The sequence below is a fragment of the Tupaia chinensis genome, unplaced genomic scaffold (genome assembly GCF_000334495.1).
Source record: "Tupaia chinensis unplaced genomic scaffold, TupChi_1.0 Scaffold000028_1, whole genome shotgun sequence".
NCBI classification, from domain to species: Eukaryota; Metazoa; Chordata; class Mammalia; order Scandentia; family Tupaiidae; genus Tupaia; species Tupaia belangeri.
The window spans coordinates 7,803,292-7,820,351 of record NW_006159458.1 but is presented as its reverse complement, the minus strand read 5'-3'; the positions used below and the strand labels follow the sequence as shown (position 1 = coordinate 7,820,351).

Genomic DNA, 17,060 nt, shown 5'->3' with positions numbered 1-17,060 from the left:
CAAGAGGAGAATAGAGGAGAAGGGATTGCAGTGTGACCATCCCCCCTGGGGTGTGATTTCTCACTTTCTGTCTCTATGTCTGTCTGTCTGGCGAGCAAACGCGTCCTATAGCGAAAACCTCTCCAAAATAAATAAATAAATAAATAAATAAATAAATAAATAAATAAATAATAATTTTTAAAAAAACCTTTATGGAGAAACCAGTTGATTAAAGACTCAAAGATTAAAGACTACATACTGAGCAAATACGTGGGACGAGGTGGCCTAAAACCTGAGGCAGCTCTTCCAAAGCCAAACGGCAGGGGGGCTAGTTCACCATGAAGCAGAGGGTGAAGTGATGTCAGAATAACAACCAAACAAGCAAACAATAAAATGGTCACTGGTTAAGGGTTAGCACCAGCTACTATACAGTCTTCATTATAAGTAATTATACTTTATATGGTACATCTCCTTCTAAGATGCCATTGGTTATAAGATGTACCACACATTTAATAAGAATATTTTGGAGTGAAGAAGAAAAGGACCCTCAAGTTAAACATATACAAGATTTACAAAAGACATTCAAGCTTCAAACACACTGAAGTTTGAAAGAAATTATTTCTAGAAGATTCTTTTCTAGATCAATGAAATCGGAATCTCCAGATTTTAAAGCTTGTCTTGGGCCCACCTGTGGGATGGTGGCTGAGGTAGCTCGATCCCACAGCACAGATTAAGTCCTGAACCTGATAGCTTGAAAAACATGCCTACTGTGTGTTTGCTTGCTAAAAATCTCCAAAGGAGAGATTGGAATGGAGGACAGGGAATTGCAGCCTGACTGTTCCCCATGGGGCATGCTTTCTCACTTTCCCTCTGTCTGGCCAGCGTATGTGCCCTCTGGCAAAATCAAAACGAACAAACAAACAAAAAGTCCTCAGATGATTCTGGTGTGCATCCAGGTTTGAAAAATATGATTTTAATGAATGCTTTTAGTCAGCAAATCTTTTTGCCTTTTACAAAGCACCTGCACATCTATAAGTAGTAAAAAGAGAGACTCTTCCAGACTTTTATCATAAATGTTCTGGTGCTTACAAAGATAAAAATAGATTTTAAGCTAAGTTCCTCATAAAAATTCCTCTCAAATTTATATTTTATATGCTTCTCTTTTACATTTTTTCTGATAGTTTGCTTTGGATAATTAAGACCAAAATCCTCAGCGTGGTGTTCAAGATTCTTCGCAATCTGCCCCCATCCACCTTTCCAGATATTTCTGCTGCCTCACTCGCGTATTCTGTACTCTCCTTGAGTGGTTCACGAGTTCCTTGGATACTGGGTGTTCTTCCACACTTGAAAGTGTTTAATAGTATTTTCTTGCGATTTCCCCTTTCCTTTTCTTCCTGCAAAACTCTGCTCATTCTTCAAAGACTTTTGAGACCCACATAATGTCTTTGCCTGTGAAACACTTCTTTCTTACAGTGCCAACTTTAGGGCAGAAAGAAGTGTTATTTCTTTCAATTTAATAAAGCCAATACAATAGCTACTGTATTGAATAATAGTGTGTTATACAATGTTGAGTATTCTCTACAGCCCACGAGCTTATTCAGAAAAGGGCTGTAACCTATTTCTCATTGTACTGTCAGATCTCAGCAGCTAAAACTATTATATAAGGCAACAATTCATTAAAAGAAAAGAAACCAAATTAATCATATAGTCCTATCAACCTCATTACATTTTTATACACCAACTCTAAGTATGCACCAAAGGTCTGCAGAAAACTAAGTTATGTACTGACTAGGAAGGAATCCATTTTCACCAGAGAATACCAGGATACCAGGATAAAGTAATGGTTGCTTTGTGTTTTTCTTTCCTTCTCTTTCTTTCTTCCTTCCTTTCTCTCTCTCTCTCTCTTTTATTTTTAAAAGTTTTACCAGAAAGGAACAGAGTGAGAGTGAGAGAGTGAGAGAGAGAGAGAGAGAGAGAGAGAGAGAAGGAAAGTGAGAGAGCAAGCCGCCAGGTCCAGGACTTGATCCGCAGACAGCCATGTAGGAGGCCAGAGTCCTTAACCAACACACCACCTGCCACCCCTGATTTGTGCTCTTCTTAAGTCCCATGGCTAAATTATCATAAATATTTTGGTACACCCTGATTTTTAGAATGATCCATACATGAAGAAATATGAAAAAGACAAAAATATCAGAAATGTTAGCACTTCTGTTGTATCACATTCTAGGCTCCTATTATTTTATTTTACTTTATTTTTTAGGTTTCTGCTATAGGGCACATGTACTCTCTGGAGGATGAGAGAGAGAGAGAGAGAGAGAGAGAGAGAGAGAGAGAAATCAGCTCCTGGTAGGGATGGTTATGTTACAATCCCTTCTTCTTCATTCTCCTTTTGGGATTCTGGGCATGCACACACAGGTGCCTGGCATGATTTTCAGGTGGAACCAGCCATGTGGAATCCAGGGCTTTAAACACCAGGCTCCCTGCTGGCCCCGTGTTATTTTATTATAACTTTGTACTATGTTCTGGTAATAAGTAAGGTTAGTATTCGATCTTACCATTTTCGTCTGCAAATATTGCCTAGATATATTTTTTTTAATATTTACTTTTCCAGGACCAGCAGTTGGCATAATGAGTATGTCGCTGGACTCCCATGTAGTAGACTGTGGTTCGAGTCCTGGATTTGGGGGCTTGGCACATGCCAAGAGAGTGTGCGTGCATGCTCAAGATCCTGAGAGGAGAATGGAGGAGAAGGGACTGTGGCATGGCCATCCCCCTCGGGCATGATTTCTCGCTTTCTGTCTCTGTCTCTCTCTGCCTTTCTGGCGAGCGCATGCACCCTATAGCAAAAGCCTCTCAAAAAATTTACTTTTCCACATTAATTTTAGAACATGAAATTTCTATTTGAATTTATTAATCTGATACCTTGATGGCCAATGCCAGGTTATGTGTTTTTATTAAAGTATTTATTTGCTTCCGGTTATTCTTGCTGTTCTCTTGGTAATTTTATTTTTAAGACTTTTAAAAAAAGAATTATTTCCTTTATTTTATTTATCATTATTGTTATTTTCAATCTGACCAGAGTGCGACACACAGAAAGAGAGAAAGTGAGAAAGCAAGCCTTCAGGTCTGGGATTCAAACCTTGGTCAATCATGTGGGAGTCCAGTGCCCCTAACCACCACAACACCTGCCAGCCATTTAAGACTTTTTAAAAACACTTTCATTGTCATCACATAGGTAATGTTTTCTGGATTATATTCTTTAACTGACTGTTCTTTGCGTATACAGCACATTTTTACATGGCAGTTTTATGCAGATAATTTATACTTTAATAGTTTGTAATATTTTTCATATAAAGTTTTTAGTAATTTAAGGAACAAATTGCAATAAATTCTGGGACTTAATTAAATTTGTAATTATAAACTTTTGAATTACTATGGATTAAGTTACTGAAAGGCTTTTTGTTTTAGTATTGCAATTTGTTTTAGTGTGTAAATTCTTCAAGATCCACGTATAAGGGGTAAAACTGACTCTTTGTTTGTTTGTTTATTTTTAATACCAGTTGTCAAGTGCATATGACAGAGAGAAAGCAAGCACTTCCTAATAGAGCAGAGTCACGCCATGATTCCTTTTTCGTATATCTCTATCCCTTCAGGGTCCTGGGCATGTGCTCATGCACTGGGTGCTTTTCAAGCTGCCAGTCCAGTATTCAAACCTCAGTCAGCCATGTGGGATCCACTTCCTCTGCACAGCCAAGTGTGCTCGAGGGCTGGACCGAAAACAACACAAACTTTTCAAGTTGAGGAAGACCATAGAGAACATCTGAGTCAATGCCATAATTATGCTATTAAGAAAATAAGACCTATTCTGATTAAATGAATTTTTCAAGATCCCCAGTTTAAGTGCAAGTACAGTTAACCTTGGAACACTTCCCAGCCCTTAACTGAACATTTCCCAGCCCTTAACTGAACACTCGTTCCCTGAAATAGTGAGAAACGTGGAGGAAAAGGGACCAAAGGAACTAAAAGAACTTCCCGGAGTAAGGGAGAAACTATGATGCATAACAAACCTAATTACATAGTCCCAATAATAGGTTTTCTTTAGAATATCATAAAAAGAATTGTAAACTACCATAATATTAATATTTGAAATAAAGTAAATAATAAAAATTAAATATAATCCATGTACACAAGTAAAAATGAATCTCAAAATTCGATTGATTCTAATTTTTTGTGAATTTTATATTTGTAAATTTGCCTACATGCTAAAATGTATTCACACTCTGAAATCAGTACTGACCATACTTTCATACAGACACACGGATCAGTGGAAACTCTTGTTGGTGTTAGCTATTTGAGATGCCCCCAGGCACAGTATTAAAGTGTTGCCTAGTGTTCTTATGTGCAAGAAAGTTGTGATAGGCTTCATAAATAAATAAATAAATAAAGTCATTTTGAGTATGATTCAGTCAGGAGTGAGGTATAGTGTTGCTGAGTATGAGTTCATTATTAATAAATCAATAAGAAATATGAGACAATGCTTCTTTAAATAGAACTATACATAAAACAAGGTTATGCATTGATCAGTTGATGAGAATATTGTGACCAGCTGCTCAAAGGAACTAAACTATACTTCCCCTAGAAGCAACTATGCAGTGTTCAAGAATTCAGTGTTCATGGCAACTTACAGAATGTAACTACAGATTAGGTATCCCACTTACAAAGGTTCAACTTACTACTTTCTGACTTTATAATGGTGCAAAAGTGGTAAACGGTGATGAGAAATTCTATTTCCCAGGCTAGCCATACACTGTACAGTGTTCACCTGATATGCTGGGCAGTGACAGTGAGCCATAGCTCCACCAGTCATACAGTCATCGGGCAAAAGCCAACATTCCACAGTGTTGCCAGGTGACTGCCCACCTGGAGGCTCACACACACATTAAGGAAGGCTAGGTTAAGCACTGCTGTTCCATACACTGCTGTTCCTACCCCTATCATTAGAATAGGAGTACTGGGGCCAGGAGGTGACATAATGTAGACTCCCGTATGGATGATCATGGTTCAAGTCCCGGACCTGACGGCTGAAAAATGCCAGCATGAGTGTGTCATGCTCAAAATCTCAGGAGAATGGAGGAAAAGGGATCGCAGCATGGCCATACCCCCATGGGGTGATTTCTCACTTTCCCTCTCTCTGTCTCTCTCTGGTGAGCACACATGTCCTATGACAAAAACTTTTAAAAAAGAAAAACAAAAAGAGGATTCTCTGTAGTGCAAATAATGAGCACTAACTGTATTATTACTACATCTTAACTAATTTTCAGCTTAATTTCACAGCTATTGAAAGTGCTGAAACTTAGCTGACATTTAGGAAAAAAAGGAGATGTAAAAATATGTTTTCTGGGCAAATTATTGGGTATAGGATTAGTAATTCATTCTATATATTTGATAGTTTTGAATATTTCCAAATCTTCATCGTTATTAACTTTATTTCTTTTCTTTCACTTAATGCATAAAATTTCATTTAAAATTTTAATTAATTTCTGAAACGTGTGACATTTATAATTATCTTTCAATAAAATATGTTGTCACAAAATTTTGATATTTTTAAAATATGGGACATGTTATCCACAAGTTATTCAATAAATTTAATAAGGTATTTCTTATATTTTTAAACCCTAAAGTGAAATATATATTAATGCTCTTTATACTTCTACCCCATGATACTGCATATAGCTTTCTTGCTTTATTTATTTTATTTATTTGTTATTAATTTACAATTTGATGAGAGAGAAACAGAGACAGACAGAAAGAAGAGAGAGAAAGAAAGCAAGCTGCCAGGTTTGGGATTTGAACTGTGGTCAGCCATGTGGGAGTCCAACACCTTAACCACCTCACCACCTACCGGCCCCTCAACATTATTCTTTGTCTTAAAAACTATTTTGGTTATTTTAGTTAATTTGTCATTCCATACAAATTTTAGAATCAACTCAATCATAACAACCAGAAAATTCTGCTGGGATTTTTACTAGAATTTCATGAATTCTATAAATCAATGAATAAGAATTGGCATCTTTGGGGCTGGATGGGTAGGTAGTATAATAGTAGCACAGCATTCTGCAAGGCTTACCTACATGGGAGGGGTTCTGGGACCTCCCTGAATATATATGCCAGGCGTGCATGTACCCATGATCCGGGCTGAGGCTAGGGATAGATCATGGTGTCAAGACCCAGTTGGGGTGCCTGTTTATCCATCTGTCTCTCTCTGGATTGCCAGTCCCTGTATATAGTTTCTTCCTGTAAAATTTTATTAATCCAATACAAATCAACAATATCATCATATTTACAAAAAACAAACGTATACCTATCAATTATTCAAAGATAAATATTTTGTGTTTTATGTAAATATGTTTCCTGAAAGTAACACATTAAGTGGAGGTTGACCATTAATCTGGTTTCCAGTTATATGGATCTATTCATTAGTTTATTCATTCAATCAATATTTACTAAACAGAATCTCTGGTAACTAGAGATTAAAAGTTGAATTCACATACTTGCTTGGTCTCTAGGAGCTCTGAGTCTGGTGAGGTAAATGGATGGATACATACAATACAGTCCCATAATTCAACAATAGAGATTTGTACAGGATGCTATGGAAGACAGAAGAGAAACACCTAACACAGCCAGGAGAAGTCAATAAAAGCCTTTTGGAGGTACGTGCAGCAAGTATAGGGTCTGAATGGATACACAGGAGGTAGCCAGGCAAAAGGATGGATGGATGAGGAAAGTGGATGGGAAAAAAATGAGGAAAGGAACAGGAAGAAGAGAAAACATCATGTGAAAGGTATTCTACCAGCATTCTGGAATAGCAAAAAAATGCAAGAGGGTACCAGTGGGGTCTGCCTGAATCTGTACATCAAGGTAAGAAACTTGAGCTTCCCCTTGTATGTTGTAGAGAATCACCGAGTGGCTTAGGTAGAATAAAGTCTCTGATGAGTTCATGGGAAGAGATTTGAACACCCCAACAGAGAGACCTGGTAGGAGGCTAATATAGCAGAACTAGGAAAGATTATGAGAGCTTGATTAGTAGTAGTAAGATTATAGCTAAGGGAAAAAAATGAAAAAAGGAGATGTAATAAAGGTCTCATGAAAAACCTTCTCATGAAGGATATATGGGAGTAGTGAGTGAAAACAAAAACAAAAACAAGAAATGCTTGGGAAAAAAATAGCAGAACTCAGAGTTAAAGAAAATGAAAGAATCAAAGATAACATTTAGTTATGTTATTCTATTTATAGTGGTATCAAACTAAACTAAAAAAAATACTGTAGGGATTCATGATATCAATAGTTTTGATGGAAAGATGATGAATACACTGTTGGACATGGTATGTTTGCGGGTCTAAACATTGTATCTGTGGAAATATCTGTCTAGCATATGGACACTCTAATCTGAAGTGGAGGGAGATCTTTGGAGGTTATGGTGTAGGAAGCATTTGCTAAGAATGAACTACATAACCTAGGGAGAATCTGAAGGATAAAAAAGAACAGCTTAAAATCATCTGGGCTGCAACAACAATTCAACTCATAGAGGAAGAGGAGCCAATGAGCAGAGAGGGAACTTACGTATCAAGAAAACCATGAGTGCACAGTGTCACAAAATCTAAGGGAATTTCAAGATTGAGGAAGTGGACTAAAAGTATCAAAAACAACAACAAAAATGTAGCAGAACGAGTCTACTTAGGGACCAAAAGCAGTGTCTCTTGAAATTGTTAATTAGAAGATAAATTAATAATATTAAAACAGAGAGTAGAAACCACAGTGCAAAAGGTTGAGGACTGAATGACTGGCAGGGAAAAAGAAAGAGATGTGCAAAGAGGTGAGTAGAGACATCTGATAGCAGCTGCAGAGGGATGCAGGTAAAGGAGAGGTAGCAGAATTTTGAGCATATTTATTGACTAAAAGGAACAAATAGAAATTGAGAGTTTTAAATGAAGGAAAGAGAAAAAAACTAAAAACTAACTGGTGGACCAAAATTTTGGAGAAGGCTGGAAGGTAAGGTGAAGGTGGAGAGAATGGTTTTGAATGGGAATGGCATCTCACCCTCTGGGCCCGGAGGAATATATCGATGAACAGAGGCAGCTGGGCTGTACACACTGGGGAGTGGGAAGGTGAGGAAAATTGGACCTGAAGGAAAAAAAATTCATCTTAATGATGAAGGAAAGACCATATTCTGAAAATAAGACAGAAGTAGTTTGTCAGAGAAAGGTAAGAAAGTTTTGGATGATCAATGTGGAAAATGAAAAAGAATGCAAACCATGGACAATTAAAAAGAATGATAGAAAATCTAAGACTTTAGGTGAGACACGTGAACTACAGTGCTGCCAGACTTCCCTTTTTTGTGATTTTTCTTTAAAGGTGCCTAGTCACTGTGATAGATCAGAGAAGGTAAATTCCAGCATTCACACTGGGGAAACAGGAGGCTAGGGGGATTTCTGCAAGGCTTGGTTATAAGAAAACCAAAATGACTTTTGATCAACAGTACAATTTAGGCTTTAGAATAGGAAGAGAAGCTTGGAAGGCATTACAGGACTAAAAATACAGGAATCAGGGACTCCATGATCTCATGAAGGTTATATGGGAGTAGTGAGTTTGTGCGAGAGCTCAAACAGCAGTGAAGTTATGGTAGAAGATTTGTTAAAACGACATACACTGGGACCAGCAGTTAGCGTAATGGCTATGTTGCTGGACTCCCATGTAGTCAACTGCCGTTCGAGTGCCGGACCTGGTGGCTTAAACTCACACCAGGCACGTGTCCATGCGTGCCCAAGATCCCAAGAGCAGAATGGAGGAGAAGGGATTGTGGCATGGCCATCCCCACTGGGGGGTGATTTCTCACTTTCTGTCTCTCTGTCTCTGTCTTTCTGGCGAGCGCACACGCCCTATTGCAAAAACCTCTCCAAAAAGAAAAAAAAGGAAAACAAAACAAAACTGCATACACTGATGTTAAAATGAAAGGCAGCTCTATAGTGTAAGTCGGCATGATTACAAATAAACTGTAATATCTCAAACTTTTTCAAATGTTGCTCAGGAGTTTAGTCTGATGAGTGCTATAGTGTTCAAGCACACATCATCCTTAGAGATCGGTTCACCTACAACTCAAAATTCAGTCACCTTCAGTGGGGAGCACAGAAGCTGTTTAGAAGCACATAGCAATACTACACAGAAGTTTCTGAGAAAATGAAGAAAATAATATCCAAATGAGATTACAAGAGGGGTTTAGGTAGGCAGGATAGAATTACCCAAACTGGAGTAACCAGGATAACAGAGCTGACTTTCCACCATAAGCAAGAAGAGGCATGGGATCTTCAATGACCACTAACAGTCTGTGATTTTTCATTTTATATAAAAGAAAGTCAATTTGTCAGTTTATCTTACTCAGCTTAATAGTCTTTAGAAAAAAATTAAAAATAAAGAAATCGATGTATCTACCAATCTACTAGGAAGACTAAAGGAAATCTCACTGAGGGATATAGGAACATAAAAGCATTGCTGTAATTGCAATTCTTGCCTCTTACTTCCCAACACTAACACTGGAGTTGTATCACCTCTGATTTTACTTGATTCAAGACAAAGACAAAGTAGAAATATTCTTTTAGAACAAAAATGAACAGCCATGTGGATTTTTTACATAGTACTCTTCTTCGGCAAAAAGCCACGGAACTTTTTTTTTTTAAAAAAATCGTTTCCAAGGATGAAAGTGACTTTGCCAAGCAAAGTGGCTTCAAAACAGGCCTCAAAAATACTAATAGAAAGACAGATGGTTCTACTAAGAGCTTGGCTGCCAAAAGGAAAAAAAAAAAAAAAGTTAAAAAAAAGAAAGAAAGAAAGAAAGAGTGATGCTATTGAAGCTGACTGCAAAGTTATCTGATGACTACAAATACTTTTGTCCCATTGCAAGTGCTAACTCTGCCTCCAGGGCTGATATAGCCAAAATACTAACTTCCCCACATCCAATCCCCCGTATTCCCACCCCTCCTAAATAAAACCTGTCAGTGCCAAGCCCCACAAAATAGCACAAGCATGCACTTGATTCTGACTGACTGCTCTGCAGAAGCAAAAATATTGCATTGAAGAACTCCTATTTAGTTATAGACCCACAAGGAAAATTGCTTTTCTTTTCAAAACTGCCTGTCACATTTTCTTTTTCTAATTCCCCTTTTCCTCCTCCTCCCTGTCACCAAAGGGCCCCTGGGCCCTATGAGTTTAGATGATACAAACTCAATTTGTATAAAGAAGGCAAGAAGCGGCACCACAGAGAGGTGAAGATAGTTTGCAAGGATAGAGAAATAATCCAGTCAAGATACAGTGCAATTTTCTTTCCAAACTACTACTACAATAATACCTCCACTTTATTTCCTTCAGGGCAACTGTCATTTCTTTTTAACCAGATTGCTACTAGATATAATAGAAACTGAAATATTATATGGTCACTGACTCTTCCTTTCAATGGCTCATTTCACTACTGCATTTTTACTTTTGCATGATGTGTTTATTGTTGGCATTGTTACTAGGATACAACCACTTTCAAATGGTGTAGAATTAAGAACTCTTGTCACTTTAAGGCAATGGAATTTCTTTCCTAACGCTATGCAGGTTTGACTTAAATATTCTTCTTGTCTAATAGCATACTATTTATTTTCAAAACTGATCCAATCCATTCTTACAGGGCACCATTTTATTTTATATTAAATACAGGTTAAATTTCAACCAAATGAATGACAAATGGTGTGTGTGTGTGTATATATATATATATGTGTGTGTGTGTATATATATATATATATATACACATATATATAATACACATTTAAACAAAAAATATTTGCTGACTTCAGAAAAAAATCTCTATTAAAAGTTGATTTTTTACATAGTACTCTTCTTAAAAACTTAAGGGTGGCAAAACACATGATATAAAATAAGAGGAACTGTGAAATAATAGAGGAGAAACATAGCTATTTTATATGCCAAGGATAGTTTTAAGTTAAAGAATGCAAAAGGTAATGATTAAAATATCTCAAAAATGCATTATCATGATTATGTTATTATCCTAACATCATTGCTATTTTTAAAGCAGTATTTTACACAGCTGTTGCTTGATAAAACCAAAATCTTTCATTGTAATACATTTGTTTCCTCAAATGTGTGTGACTATTTGTGTTACTTTTCATGGTTTTTGACAACAAAACAGCGTGGTTCATAAGTGTATGCACAGTTGTCTGTTCATATGAGCAGAGCTGGCTTTGAAGAGACAAATACAGCCTTATTTATCTCAGGTATCACTATGTCATTTGTCATTATAAGAGAGTAAAAGGCAGCATAACATATAATGGTGAACATACAATATAATATAGTTTTCAATTATATCTCTCAGAAATATATGATTAGAAAATAGTAAAATTCTTTGTCTATTGGTTTCTAATTTCTGATGTTCAATGATTTTTAAAAGAGTATTAGTAAGTTTTTCTCATGAAATACAAATCTCAGTTCAACATAAGGTTTTCAAAAAACAAGTCTCAAAAACCATCAAATGGGGTGAAGGATGAGCTGGGGGTGACTATGGTTATGGAATTTCATTTGAGAGTGATGGAAATACTCAGTAATTAGTTGCAAAACATTGTGAATATACAAAAAACCCACTGAACTCAATACATTAAAAGTGTGAATGTTATGGTAAGAGAATTGCATTTCAATTTAAAAGGTAATTGAAGCACACACACCAACTTACAAAACTATATACCACTGGTTGAAGCAGGACTGAGTGTGCTTTGAAGTCATGTCTATATTAGAATAATATTCTTAATTCTTACACAGCGTTTACACATACATTAGTTCATTTATCCTTCATCCAGCCTTTTGGAGCTCAGTAGGTTAAGGGTTGTACTTCTAATTTTATTAATGAGAAAAACTGACAGCAAAACAAATAGTTTGGAGGATTTACACATGATTACAGGTAGCCATACATTTATTTATTTATTTATTTATTTATTTATTTATTTATTTAGGGATTTTTGCTATAGGGTGCAAGCACTTGCCGAAGAGACAGAGACAGACAGAGAGACAGAAAGTGAGAAATCACCACCACCACCACCACCCCCCACCCCACCAGAAGATGGCCATGTCACAATCCCTTCTCTTACATTCTCCTTTTAGGATTTAGTGCACATGCATATATACACCCAGCTTGAGTTTTAAGCCTCCTGGTCTGGGACTCAAACCACGGTCAACTACATGAGAGTCCAGCATAACCATTACACCATCTGTTGGTCCCTGATTCTTCCTAAAATTTAAAACAAAATATAATAATTTCCTAAAATAAAAACATTCATTCACATAAAAAAACAAACACACTATGACAAAAAAAGTTCTATGTATATTTTCTCCCCATTAAGAAAAAAGACTACATTTAAGTCATCTTTAAAAGATAAAAAAAGATGATATTTTAAGAGATTTTTTTATTATAGGGATGGCATTTTAACTAATTTTAATTTTCATCTTTTATATTACATTTTATTTTCTTTATATCTTCTGACATTAAATATTTTTCAAAACTTCTGTACGTATACTTATTATTTTAATAATATGAACATTGATTATAAAAATAGAGATGTGACAGAACACCATAGTAGCTATCGTATGATATAAGGATATTTAACACAGAAATCCCCTTTTGGTGCTAACTGCTTGATAGTTTACTATCCTAAAAATCTTAAATTGTTAGTCATTGCTGCCAATTTTGGTAGAGATTAAAAAATTTTTCGATATTTGGTTAAAAAAGACTGAAAAACTGTAAATTTTCACTGTAATATACTCTAATTTTCAAAGAAGCATTAATATTGGGCCAGCCTATGGCACAGTGGTTACGGATAGATCCCACGTGGCTGACTACTGTTTGAGTACCAGACCAGCTGCTTGAGGAACCAGGCACATGTGCGTACATGCCCAAAATCCCAAAAGGAAGTACAACTGGAGGAAAAGGGATTGCAGCATGATCATATCCCAGGAGGGGTGCTTTATGTCTCTTTCTTTCTCTCTGTTTGGCAAACTCATGAACCCTCTGGTGAATTAAAAAATAGGTATGGCAATAGCAACCTTCACTTCAGTTTCCTGATATCATTCCTGATTACTTTTACTTGTTTATTGCCTATTGATATTTCCTACACCGTTAGTAATTTTTCTATGAAATAAACACTGGAGTATAAAAACTTTTAACATTATATATTTCTGGACTATATTCTTTTTTTTTTTCTTTCCCACTAGACTTAAGATTCTCTTCATCAAGAGACCTTTTATTCTTCTACCTATTATCAAATTGGGAACTTATGTGATATAGGTTAAAATCTTCACCTGAATAGTCTAAATAAAACCTAAGCATATTGGCTGGCCAAAGTAGCAGAGCAGTAATGCAAAAAGTCTCTATGATACTGAAACCACTTGTCAAAGTCCTGGGTTCCGATACCAAGATCTCCCCATACATGTCAGGCACATGCATGTATCCCTGTGATTTTTGTTGTTGTTGTTGTTGAGGTTTTTGCTATCGGGCACATGCGCTCGCCAGACAGAGGGAGATAGAGAGTCAGAAAGCGAGAAATCACCCCCCAGGGGGGATGGTCACGCTGCAATCCCTTCTCCTCCGTTCTCCTCTCGGGATCTTGGGCACGCACGCGCACACGCCTGGCGTGAGCTTTAAGCCACCAGGTCCGGGACGTGAACTGCGGTCGACTACGTGGGAGTCCAGCGACATAGCCATTACGCTAACTGCTAGTCCCCTCCCTGTGATTTTGACAGACTGAGGTTGGTGTGAAGTTACTGTTGACAGTGCCCTCCCTCTTCTCTCTCTCTCTCTCTCTCTCTCTCTCTCTCTCTCTCCTATGGGAAAAAAGTAATTAAAGTAATTACCTACCAAAAAAAAGAACACCCAAGCATATACAGTCAACTAATTTTTGACAAGGGCACCAACCAAGAAGACACAATGGGGAAAGGATAGTCTCTTTAACAAATGGTGACAGAGAAAGTGCATATTCACATGCAAAAGTCTAAGTTAGACCATAATATTAAACCATACACAAAAATAAATGCAAAATGCAGTTAAATATCTAAACATAAGACTTGGAACTATGAAACTCCTAGAACAAAATATGAAGACTGCTTCTTGATGCTTTCCTTGGCAATGATTTTTTTTAAAAGAATTATTTATTTACTTTTATTTATTATTATTTTTAAATTTTTTTACAGGGCATGTGAACTTCATCAGAGAGAGGCAGAGAGAGAGGAATGGTGAGAAAGCAGGCCACCAGGTCCAGGACTCAAGTCATGATTGACCATGTGGAAGTCCAATGCCTCAACCGCCATGCTACTTACCAGTCCCAGCAATGATTTTTTTAAGAGGTCAGAGAACAAAAGCAAAAACAAGTGGGACTATATCAAACTAAGAAGTTTTTCCATAGCAAAGAGAACAATCAGTAAAACAAAAAAGCAACCTATGGTTAAGAAAAAATATTTGCCGGTTATGCATCTAGTAAAGAATTAAAGTCAAAAACACAAAGAAACTCGCATAACTCAAAGCAGGGAAGAACAAAAATATTTAAAAAATGACCAAGCCAAATAAAATATGGGCAAACTACCTGAGTAGACATTTTTAGAAAGAAAAAAAATGGTCAATTATTATATGAAAAGATGCTTAACATCACTGATCATATAAGAAATGCAAAATAAAATCTCAACACCTATGAGGATAGCTATTATAAAAAAGAGAAGAGATCACAAATGCTGGCAGAGGTGCAAAGAAAAGAATATGTTATTGGTGTGAATATAAATGAATACAATTAGAAAAAACAGCATGGACATTTTCTAAAAAATAAATATAGATTTACCATATGATACAGCATATCATACATGTAATATGGAAATATGAAAGTAGCATCTCATACTGGTATCTTCAAGCCCAAGGTCACTGTAGCATTATTCACAGTAGCCCAAGCAACCTAAGTGTCTGTCAATGTATGAACAGATGAGAAATTTTGGCATATATAGACAATGGAATATTATTCAGTCTTGCAAGAGTTTGAAGGTGTCCCTCAAATTTCATGTGTTGAAAACTTAATCCACATTAAGAGGTGGAGCTTTTAAGAGATGATTAGTCCTTGGGGACTCTGCCATACTAATGGTTTAATGTCATTATTATAGGAGTGGGTAAGTTATTGTGGGGGTAAGCTCCTGATAAAAGAATGTTTGCCTCCCATCCTCCCATCATGTGCTCCTCTCTCAGCATGTGATGCCTTCTATTTTGGGGGTAATCTCACTAGATAGAGGTACCATATTTTTGGATTTCACAGAACCAGGAACCAAATAAACTTATTGTGTCTAAGTTACCCGGTGTGTGGTATTCTGTTATAGAATCAGAAAATAAAAGACAAGTTTTAAAGAAAAAAGGAAGGGGGCCAGCAGATGGCAGAGTGGTTACATCACCGGATGCCCACATGGCCAACCGCAGTTCAAGTCCCGGACTCGGTGGCTTGAAAATTATGCCAGGTGTGTATGCATGCATGTCCAAGATCCCAGGAGGAGAATGGAGGAGAAGGCCATTTCCCCTGGGGGAGGGGAGTGTGTTTTCTCACTTTCCCTCTCCCTGTCTCTGTCTCTGTCTCTCTCTCTCCATGAGTACACACATCCTAAGGCAAAAACCTCTCAAAAAATAATAAAATAAAAAAGGAGGTCTTCCCATTAACAACAACATAGATGAACTTGGGACATTATGCTCAGTGAAATAAACCAGATGGAAAGAAAAATAGAGAATAGTCTCACATGTGAAATCTAATGAAAATTGAGTACACAGAAACAGGAAGCTCTACTTTCTGTCTGTCCTCCATATAACTATTCCATTGAATTACACTTGTTTGTACCTGTCTTTGTAGGCTAAGGTATCTAAAGAACAGGGGCACAGTTAACTCATACGGTATTCACAATTCCCAGGTCCATTCTCTGTACATAGCAGATGCTTGATATTTGCCACCTGAACTGATTACTTACATAGATATTCAGCATAAGGAAAGTCTATTATGTTTTAGCTTTAATTTCTTCTTTATAAGAACTAGTTTATCAAACATTCCTTTCATACAATGATGGTTTCATTTCATTTTCATTGAGGATTCATGATTTTTCCTTAAAGTAATGCCCTGAGCTATGGTAAATAACTGATCCCAAGAATGCCTGTTCTATGTTATTTATGATGAAAATGCAGATCTTGATTACTTATATGGAATGAATACAAAGTAATTAGAATCTAGGTTTAAATGTGAGACATTGTGTTGTGCCATTAATTACACAGCCACTTTTTGCTATCTCAGTTACCAACAATACATAAAGCAACATAACTTTAATGTACAGAAATATATAAAATGCATACCCTTATTTGTAGATATGACCTTATCTATTCTCAAAAATTCAACAAGAAAATCCTAAAACTTAAAAAAAATACTTTTGATCAAAAATTCAAGTAAATAGCATCTTTAAACTGTGTTAATCTGATTTTGTCGCAGAAAAAAAATGTGATTATACTGCTTATATTTGTTTTGTTTAAATTTTCCCAGTAAGCAATTGTAAGTTTTTTAACTGGCAGGTGTTAGATTATTCTGAATGGCTAGTGTTTGGGTATTTGTTTGCGGCATGCAAAGCATATAGTGATTTTGTGATGAACAATGTTGTATTAGTGGTAAGAATTCCTTAGGGCAATTTCTGCAAACAAGAACTTTTCAAACAACTCCCACAAATGCAACCAAATTAGGGACAAGCTAATGCCTATTTCCATTTCTAAGGATGTAAGAAATCGTGCTCTTTGAGTGGTAATGGATGCTGCCTCACACTCTCTGCTGAAACACAACCCTTAGATGCTTGTATAAATCTACATCTTTGGACGTTCTAGTAGTAAGCCACTCACTATATTTGTCACCGAAAACAACACATGTGAGTTTACCAGAAAGGCCATTACTGATGTCTTGATGTTTCATGAATTAAAGTGCAAAATATATTTG

General features: G+C 36.5%; 1 protein-coding gene across 11 annotated transcripts in view; it reads right to left on the bottom strand.

Annotated features, from left to right (window-relative positions):
- The window catches only part of SOX5 (SRY-box transcription factor 5), a 1,018,333-nt gene that overhangs the window by 162,615 nt on the left and 838,658 nt on the right, over positions 1-17,060 (bottom strand). Inside the window, exon 1 of one of the 11 annotated variants that reach the window (XM_006140307.3) lies at positions 4,802-4,844. The exons of the other annotated variants lie outside the window; for them this stretch is intronic. Coding sequence (XP_006140369.1) covers positions 4,802-4,831 — 30 coding nt within the window. The 5' untranslated portion in view covers positions 4,832-4,844. Of the gene's footprint in view, positions 1-4,801; positions 4,845-17,060 lie in introns of those variants that run through there. 11 annotated transcript variants of the gene reach the window in all.